Source organism: Grus americana, chromosome 2 (genome assembly GCF_028858705.1).
Source record: "Grus americana isolate bGruAme1 chromosome 2, bGruAme1.mat, whole genome shotgun sequence".
NCBI classification, from domain to species: Eukaryota; Metazoa; Chordata; class Aves; order Gruiformes; family Gruidae; genus Grus; species Grus americana.
Genome location: NC_072853.1, coordinates 166,105,583 through 166,115,320, shown reverse-complemented (window position 1 = coordinate 166,115,320; position 9,738 = coordinate 166,105,583). Strand labels below are relative to the sequence as shown.

At 52.9% G+C, this 9,738-nt stretch overlaps 2 protein-coding genes across 2 annotated transcripts in view; both read left to right on the top strand.

Annotated features, from left to right (window-relative positions):
- Window positions 1-3,294: 3,294 nt before the first annotated feature.
- Window positions 3,295-7,921, top strand: IBA57 (iron-sulfur cluster assembly factor IBA57). Its single transcript, XM_054817925.1, has 3 exons — window positions 3,295-3,678; window positions 4,514-4,860; window positions 6,123-7,921. The coding sequence occupies exons 1-3, from the start codon at window positions 3,383-3,385 to the stop codon at window positions 6,512-6,514; spliced, it is 1,035 nt and encodes a 344-aa protein (XP_054673900.1). The 5' UTR covers window positions 3,295-3,382; the 3' UTR covers window positions 6,515-7,921.
- Window positions 7,922-9,069: 1,148 nt separating this feature from the next.
- LOC129202892 (meiosis-specific coiled-coil domain-containing protein MEIOC-like) overlaps window positions 9,070-9,738 on the top strand; it is a 36,954-nt gene continuing 36,285 nt past the window's right edge. The window contains exon 1 of the mRNA XM_054816502.1: window positions 9,070-9,237. The gene's annotated coding sequence lies outside the window, so the exon portion shown is untranslated. The remainder of the gene's footprint in view (window positions 9,238-9,738) is intronic.

The following is a 9,738-nucleotide window of genomic DNA, read 5'->3' as shown; positions in this document are numbered from 1 at the left end:
TTAATGCGCGGGGTTAGGGTTGAATAATTGCAGCTCACGTGGGTTCATGGATGAGAGTTCGTGCTTAGCACCCTGAGAGAAAACCTGGAGAAAATTAGTTTATTATACCAGCACTAACCCGCAGGGCTGGCTGCAGGGAGACAGCAGTTATCCCCGCTTTATGCTAGTGCAGCTGAGTTATGGATGAATAAACGCCGAGGATGAGCCCTTGCGGGTGAGAGCCACGGGCTGTCCTGCTGCTGCGGCAGCCAGCAAGCCCCAGACACGGCAGGGTTTCGGGCGGTGGGAGAGCAGAGAGCGGAAAGCTGATGGAGCAAGAGGCTGCCGGCAGTTTGTGCAACTGCCCAGGGACCGGTGAGGAACAGAGAGAGACTCTCTGTCCTTTTTCACCATTTTCTTAGCTGTGAGAAGGATTTCTGAGTTGCCCTGACACACCTGCCCGGATGAGAGATATTCCACCGAGGGGGAATTTCGAGGGATGTCCCCTTTGGGATAGGGCTTAGCCGGGGACGTTGCGTCTTGTCGCCCTGCCACCCCGTGCCACCAGCTCTCCTTCCACAAACAGCGCTAGAAGTGACAAAGCTGGTGGGGGACGATTTGTCAGGCTGACGTGGGTGCAGTAACAAGAGGGAGCTGTAGCTTTCATGGTCTCACCATGACGTGGAGAGCCTCAGGTGCAGAGGAGAGACTCATCTCCACTACCGTGAGATGCCTGCACGGAGCTGGTCCCTCTGGACCACTTGGTGCCCACGGGGAGAAGAGGCACTTCTCGGTGCAGCCGAGTGTCACTTGGTTTATGCAGAGGCTTCAGGGTAAAACAAAGCATTTGTGAAAGTGTTTTTTCATCTCTATCACCTACAAAGGAGCCCAGCCCACTTGGGTGTGGATGTCCACATTTTTTTTCCCAGTATAACTTTAGATATTTTACCCCAGACACTGGCACAAGTTGACTGAGCATCACAGAGAACTTGTTTTTCAAAATTCCCCCTGCCAGCCCTGCTCAGCAGGCATTTTGATGCTCCTAAACTGCCTTCAAAGCACAAACACAAAGAAGAGAACTGAGGACACAGACTCCTTTCATCACATTTTCTTTTTAATTCAGTTGCTGAGCTGAGACTGTGCCTTCCGAGGGCAGGAAGGAGAGGATCTGTGACAGCATCTGGGAGCTTTAAACACAGCAGACAAGTCCACGTAATTCCACGCTTGCTGCTTGAATCACAGCAGGTCAGATGCAACCTCTGCTCCAAAGGTGGTTACCAGCAGGGGAGGTGACATTGCTCAGTCCCACGGTATTAATCCTACGGGGGAGTATCAGCCGAGAGCCGTATCGCTCTCACAAGCAAAGGCGGGAGGATTTGATCCCGCCGGAGACAAGTCCTGCTGTGCTGTGGGGGTTTAAAGTCACTGTAACTTCATCCAAACAGCGTTGAGTGATGGATGTGGAGGACAGGGAAGAGTCAATCGACGTCTGCCAAATTAATCTCACGGAAAGCTCTGGGAATCATATTGTCCCTCTAGGTTTCTGGTCCCCTACTTTTGGTGTGCAGACAGCCACGGCAGGCACAAACCTCCTCTGGACTCAGCGTTGCAGGTCTCGACCACACTCAAACCATTCCCCGAGCCAATTTAATGCACTAAACTGGCAGAGTTGTATTTTCCGACCACTGAAATGTTTCAATACTACTTTATTAGCAGCATAACTCTGTGCTAAGAGAAAAGAAACCCAGAAAAAATGGGCATGCATTGAGAGGGATGGTGAAGGGCTGACGGTGGGGTGGCTACCGCCTGTCCCAGCATCTTCGTGGGTGCAACAGGGATGGATCCAGCTGTGGGTCTACAGCGCTCATTGGACCCTGGAGTATCAGCCCAGCTGTGCTTCCAGATTCGTGACTTTCCCCTTCTCCCGGACCTCTAAAAGCAAAGCGCAGCTCCTGCTCTTGGCACATTCCCACTTCCAGGGAGAGAAAAAACCCAAACACATCGGCATCAGCTCTCTGCCTCCTCAGCCCTGGTTTAAAGGCAGGCAGGCTCCCTCAGCCTCATTTTTTTACACGCAGCACGTGCCAGCAGCCAGGCAGAGCGTGTTTGCACGCCAAGGTCACCTCGAATCACATCCGCTGCCTGTTTTTCTTTCTCCACCTGCTCTGCCTGTGCAGCTGCCTGACAAGCGTCGCCTCCGAGCAGGGCCAGCGCTGAATTTGGGGGCGAACACGCCGCGTCGTTCGCCCCCTCCGGCAGCGGATCTGTTCCCCGCACACGGAGGGGGGATGTGATGAGGTTACGGCCGCCGGGGCACGAGGGGAAAGCCCGGTCCTGCCCGAGGGCCAGCTGGATGAACGTCCGCTGCCGTTGCATTTGCAGCTCGCGAAAAACGAGCCATTTCACTCAGGGTTTTAGGTTCGGTGGGTTTGCACCGGGGGCCCTGATGAACGCCAACGGCTCCGTTTTGCAGGGTTCATTTTGGGCCAGCCGAGCCCCCTCCCTGCAGAGCTGCACACGTGCCGGTGTTGGCAGCAGCGAGGGGCAGAACGGCCTTAAACCGACTTGCGGCAACCAGAGGAAAGCAATCACAAGTGACAGGCATGACTCACGGCCGCTTCTTGAACTGTGGGATGAATTCCAGCCTAATAAGCTGCAGCTAAACCCGGGGCTACCCGGGCCCTTGAGTCCACTTCCACAGCACTAACGAACGTCAAAGAGGCACCTGCAGCTCCACGCTGTTAGCACGGGGATTTTATTTCCATCCAGTAGAAATTCCCACTGTCAAACGCTATAATTTATTCCAAAACAGAGCTACTGACCGTTTTTCCAGGAGTGCTAAAAGAGGACGGGGGCAGCTGACAGGCGCTACAGAAACAAGTAACACAGCATTAAAATAAGAGTGGAAAACAGGAACCTTTGGAGCAGCAGCGTTTTCCAGCGTGCTAGCCAAAACATCACTGGAGGAGAACGGGTACGTGCCCTACCTGCCTGCAGTTCCCAGGATTAAGGCTCGGCTGGGGAAGGAATGACCGAGGGCGGCGAGCAGCCAGGGGAGCGGGGCAGAGGCGGTCTGGGCACCCCGGGGGCTCGCACAGCAAACCCGGGGAGCGGGGGAGAGGGGGGGGGCGCTCCATTTCCTCCATGGCGGGGGAACCCGGGGCGCTGCTGTCCCTCCGGGGAGGTGCCCAGCACCCCAATTGCTCCCTGCCCGATCGCTGCCAGACCCGGCTCGGTACGGGCAGGAGGGGGCGGAGGCGGCGGGGAAGGGGCGGAGCGGGCGGAGCCCCCCTCCCCGCCGGCAGGTGGCGCCCTGCCCGCGGACACACACAAGATGGCGGCGGCGGCGGAGGCAGCGAACGGCGGCGGGTTGCTCTGACAGGCTTCGGCCCTGCCCGCCGCCATGTTGGTGAGGGCGGGAGCGGCGGCGGCGGCAACAGCCACCACCCTACCCGGGCTGCGCCGGCTGTGGCGGGGCGGGGGGAACGGGGCCGCCGCCTGCTTCCCGCTGGGCCGGGCGCTGCTGGACGTGCGGGGCGCCGAGGCCGCCCTTCTCCTGCAGGGCCTCCTCACTAACGACGTCACGCGGCTGGTAGCGGGGGACGGGCCCCTCCCCGGCGCCGCGGCTCTGCCGCGCGCGCTCTACGCGCATGCGCTCAACGTCCAAGGCCGCTGTCTCTATGACGTCATCCTCTACAGGTGAGACCAAACGGAGGGGCGGGGAGGAGCTGGGCCAGACCACTGCCAGGCGGGGGGGGGGGGGGGGGGGGCATGGCGTCCTGTTGCCGTGGTAACGAGGGCGCGCGGCCTTGTCGGGCTTCGCGCTCTCAGATCGCTCCTGTCAGCGGCCACGCCACACACCGGTCTCTACGGCATTTCTGGTTTATCTTTATAAATTAACGTGTGAAAAAAGCGCCTACTTTATGTTTCTCATCACTAGCTGCAGTCTCTGCGAGTTACCCCAGCAGAAAGCGTAATGAACGTAATATTTTTAAAGCGGCCCTCAGGGCAGGCCCCAGGCGCAGTGTCTGTATCCCAAACGAGCGGTTTGCCGTCTCACAAGTGCTATAGTGGATGATATCGTGGCACCCACTATACAGCCGTATGATATCTAGTAATTACACCGTACTGCCACCCAGCGCAGGTGTGGTGTCAATCAGTGAGAAATTGGGCTCGTGCAAACTGCCGAGTCCGGTTAATGCTGAGGTAACTAACGGAAGGCACAGCTGAACAAAGAAGCTTCTCCTCCTGCTGAACATCACACATTAGGTAAGCGTGAGTGGTAGAGAAGGCTGTAAGGCCAGACCTGTTCCTGTCCCTGTGAGAGGTGAGGGCAGTGTTTGCTAGAAAAGAGTGGAAAAGATGGCTGAAAAAGTTCAGGTATTTCACTGCAGGGAGCTGAGCGCTGCTCTTGTGTGCGCCATCAGCCTTTGGTGAAATTCCCCAGATCTCTGGATTCACACCAGGATCAAGATAAAGCTTCCGCCGCTGTGGGGGTTTGGTTTTCTGACCTTGTAGGTGTTACTTTTTTTAGGCTTCACGAGAATCCAGAAGAAGAGCCGCGCATCCTGCTGGAGTGTGACAGCGGCGTGCTGGATGCCATACAAAAACATCTGAAACTGTACAAGATCCGGAGGAAAGTAAACATCAGCCCTTGCCTTGACCTCTCTTTGTGGGCCATCGTCCCTGGGGAGAGGGCTGGAGACATTGCCGGTTCCCTCGCTAAATGTGCAGACCAGGCTCTGATCTCAACTCCTGACCCCAGAACAGAAGTTATGGGCTGGAGACTGATTACAAAGAAAGGAGCAAATCTATCGGAGATTATCCCTGGGAGTCAGATTGGAAATATTCAGGATTACCACAGGCACAGGTATAAGCAAGGTAAAGCCGAGTCCTGTTTTTTACTCTATGTTGCTGGATTTTGGGAAATTTATTTATTTATGTATTATCACAGTTTCATCTTATTATCAGAGTCCATATAGTGATATAAGACAGAGGAATAAATTGCAAAAGCCACATTGGTATGTCTCAATGTGTTTACCTTCTTAGTAAGTGCAGGTATTGTTTGCTGCTTCGAGGATAAAAGCAATCCAGTAGTTATGCTTCTGTCTGGTGGCAGCATCAATATTTGGGTACCATTTCCTGTTACTAAGATTATGGGGTGGTGGGTCAGGAATGCTAACAGCAAAAGAAAACCAGGATTATTCATTTTACTTAGAGGGAAACTTCAGTGGTTTGAGTAACTTTTATTATTTTGGGATTACGTACAGCCTGTGTGTTTTCCTTGTTGCTAAGGAAGGAAAAGGAAACACCCTAACTGACTTTCCTAAAAATGTATGACTGGATTCGCAATTAACTCAGAGGCCACGGGGACGACATTTGGTTTGAGAGGCAACTCGATGCCGGGAGCCCCTGTGCCTGCGCAGAGCTCCCATTGATTTCGCTGTGTCCACACAAATAACGGATTAAATTAATTGGCAGACTGAAAGATGATGGTCCTCTGCTTAAACCTGAGTCCGTCTGGTTTGGAAAAGCAAGCCGTTAATGGGTCAGACTGGGCTGGACTGTGGTGGTGTGCCACCTCCCTGAAACACCAGCACTCATCTTTGCTGTGCCAGAAAGCTGGGTGCAACGCTCTGCTTAAAAAAAAAACAAACAAAACCAACCTATTTTTGTGTTACTGGTCACAAAAAGAACAACTACTTATACTGACATTTGGGCTTTAACAAAGACAGTTGGCCAACTTAGGTTCTTTAGCTCTGAAGAAAATAACTCTTACTGACATTAAAGTTTACCTGTGGGCTGTGGGTGAGCAAGATTTTGGCATTATGTGTGTGATGACACCTTTGTATGGGAGTGTGCATCATTCCAGGTGCTTTGAATTTCCACCAGTATGGTTGTGATGTGCTGTAAGCTTAATGAAATTAGGTTCTAGTGCAGTTCTCTGTTTACCCTTAAGAGTAAACATCATTTATGGCTAACGATTTCACTCAGGCCCAAACCAGAGCACTGGGAAGCTCGTTATTTTACATTGCTTCTTATGGGTTCTCTTGGGTTTATGACTCACAGGGGAGGCACATTCCAGAAATCTTCAATACTGGAGATCTTACCACTTTTACCTGTCGGTTTTATTTTTTTCCTAGGAATTCCCGAAGGTGTGAAGGATCTCCCTCCTGGAGTAGCCCTCCCGCTGGAATCAAACCTGGCCTACATGAATGGCATCAGCTTTACCAAAGGCTGTTACATTGGACAGGAGTTGACAGCCAGGACCCACCACATGGGTGTCATTCGCAAACGTCTGCTGCCAGTCCAGTTTTTGGCTCCTCTTCCCAGGGACAGCATTCCCGAGGGTGCTGAGATCTTAACTGAATCAGGAAAGTCAGCCGGGAAGTTCCGGGCTGGAGGAGGTGATCTTGGTATAGCTTTGCTGAGGTTAGCTAATATAAATGAACCACTCTGCCTAAATATAGCAGGTGATAAAGTGAAGCTCACTGCAAGTATACCCGAGTGGTGGCCAAAACCTGCTAGTAAATAAATGAGGAACCACCACTTTCACGTTTGCCTTATTGAGAATATATTCTGTGTGTTAAGTTTGGGAAGGCGACTCTGCCTTCAGCTGTTGTTTGGGGTGTTTGATGGGGGCGGCGTTGCAGGATTCTTCAAACCGGGACTGAACAGCAGGAACCCAAAGCCAGCGGCGGGTCGCTGAGGACAGGAGGATAATGTGTTACACGTTGTGGAGAGGCCCATACAGAGTACACAGGGGAGCGCACCTTTTCCCAAGGGTACCCCATATTTATTGAGGGGTGCCACACACTGTTGGGTTGGACTGAATTTTTGGTCCACCACTGTGCTCCGCGTAGGGCACAGTGTGTGCTCAGACTGAAGCGAGCAGTGCGAGCAGGAGCTTCCCCATTGTATTCGCTGAATGATTTTTTTCATAATAACCATTCTGTGGTAATATAACGTGTTTTTTTTTAATGGAGAGCATGCTGCTCTTACCTTGCATAAGATACATACTCAGGATAAAGCGTTCACTGCAAAATACTCCTTGCATTGAGCTTCTTAAACTTGCTGATTGGGTGGGTGTTTTTTCCCCACCACTAACTGCTAATCGTGTTCAGGAAGAGGAATACCTTGTACTCAACATATCAGACCTTGATTTTAATTAGCCATTATTCCTGGTGGAAAAGTTCACAAACATCCCAGTCCTGTCCCCTGCTGCAGTGCCGGCAGAGGGAGCACAGCCAGCAGCAGCCGGCTTCTCTGCTGCTCCTGCCCTCGGTCATGCATGCTTCTTTTGCTCAAACAACCGTTTCAGAGAGGAAGGTGAGATTTTTACAGAAATAAGGCACACTGGTGCGTACCCTGGGGTGACGACTGGATTGGTGTGCTGGTGCTTGGCAGAATATTCTCTCGCTAGAAGCACGTCCCCTCCAGTTGCCAACAACAGTTGAGGGATCTATTTTTTTGAGGGGCATCTCTGCTCTGTCATCTTGTAGAAAAATCCTCTGTGCTTCCCTGAAGCCTTTGGTTTCCTCAGTCCCTCCACAAAGCCAGTGAAGGGACAGTGTGTCCCCATCTCAGACCTCTGCTCGTTCCCTCAGCATTAAGCTGCAGTCTCTGGAGAAGGGGTTAATGCCACACGTGCTCTACCACCACCGCTTGTTCTGAGAGCTCTGTAGCCCTCCTACAAAAACCCGTCCCCGCTGCCATCTCTGAGGTCTTCTCCATCCACCATCCCATGTAGACCAAAAAAACCCCAACCTCTTGCATGCATATTTCTGACAAAAACCGTCCCAAGCGAATTCTGCCAATGTTCCGCTGTTACCATTACTGTGAAAGGAATTTATCTGTGAAAAGTGCTCATATTGGATAAAACTCTTTATGCTTGCTGTAAAATGAGTTTGTGGAATATCTGATTAAAAGTTTATTGCATCAATAATTTAATTGTGACTTGTCTGAAAGAGAAGAGATGCTACCTTTTATTTCCCTTGCGTGAAGATATGCAACAGAATACTTTTTTTTTTTACACTATTTGTCACTCCTTCGTCAGGTTTGAGACTTTTAACAAAATCTTTCTGCTGGAAAAATAAATGCAATAGCAGTGCTTCACCCGTTCTGGATCCTCCGAATGTGACAAAGGCGAGACTGTGCTGCCCGTGCTGATGCCGCTTTTCCTCTCAGCCACCCGTCGTGCATAACCTCCTCAGAGCAGTCACATTGTTCTGGTATCCTGCATAAACACCAGACTTCTTCTGTTTGAGGAAGCCCAGCGTCTCTTTTCCTGGCACACACACGTTTCTTTTGTCTTTGTAATGTATTTGAAAGGCTTTTCTGTCACCAATGGCTGCAGCTTACAAATGTGGGCGCTTAGACACAAAATACACACGCAAGTTGGTTTTTCAGAGGTACTAAGTCACTTCTGGACATGGCAGAAATTGGAGAGGGCAGCCCCAACACACACTAACCTTCTAATTTTATTCCCCCTGACGGCCTGCGAGCGAGGATCCATCGCTGACCCAGGGCCTGCCAAAAAGGGGTGAATAACCACTCTGTTCCTCGTGCCAGCCAAAGGGCTGAAATCTTCTCAGCGGCAGTTTTAATAACCAATTTCTACTGGAAGGAAGAAATGTTGAGGAAAAAACCATGGCACCAGGCCCACGCAGCCTCTCCACTGCCGCGGGGAGGGAAACGAGACACTTTTATGGTGCGATTCGGTCAGGTTTTTGTGCTTTCCTCAGCACGGGACAAACATGGCGGCTGAGGGGAGCTGCCAGGTAACCTGCTCAGGTGCCTGTCTCAGACTAAACACAGCTGGAAAATGGGGGCCCCGCTCTCCGAGGGGCCAACCCCTTCCCGATACCCGTTTTGGGGGTGTTCCCCCTCGCTGCCTCAGTTCGCTCTCGCCGCCCAGGTTCCCCCTCGCTCTCCCCGCCAGGGCGGTTCCCCCCCTCTCGCTTCGCCATGGTTCGCCCCTCCCGCTCCAGCCTTTCCCCCCCTTTCCCCCGCGCAGTGGTTTCTCCCACCGCCGGCGTTGAGCCCTCGCTCCCCGCCCTTCCCGCTTCGCCTGGCGCGCGTTGGGCGCGGGAAGGAGGGGGGCGCTCGCGCTTCTCCCGCCGTCTCCTGCTCGCTCGCGCCGGCGGCGCGGCCGTTGGGGCGGCTGCAACGGCCCCTCACGGCGTGAGGGAGGATAAAATGGTGGCGGATAGCGCCCAGCCTCCGGCCCTTCGGCCTGACGGGGCTTCCCGGGCAGAGGTGAGGCGTCAGCGCTGCCGCCCCGCTGCTAGGACGGGGGTGAGCGGTGTGTGGGGGGAGGTCGTGAGGGGAGGAACAGGCCTCTGCCCTGGGAGGAGCGGCGGCGGAGCTGCAGTGGGTCTTGTTGGGGCTCCCTGGGAGGGAGGGGAACCCCTGTGGGCTGCTGGTAGAGCAGAACCGTGTAAATAAAGGACGTATCTGCGAAAGTACAAGGCTGTCTTCCACTTGCCAGTCTGTGCAGTCTGTCAGAGGTCTGCGTGCGCTCGGAAGTTAAAAGAGCCGTCAGCGGTGTTGGCACACCAAAAATGAGTGATGTTTCTGCGCGGAGAGATAGCAGAAGAGCGGTGAAGTAAGCGTTATAGCCTGAAATCCCGATAGAGTAAGACAGCAGTTGCTTTCTGAGGCTATGGAGAGGAATACATTGAGATGTTTGGTTTTAGGAAAAAAATGTTGTTTTTTCTCCCCCCCCCCTTTTTTTTTTCCCCCTGCTAATTTTTGTTT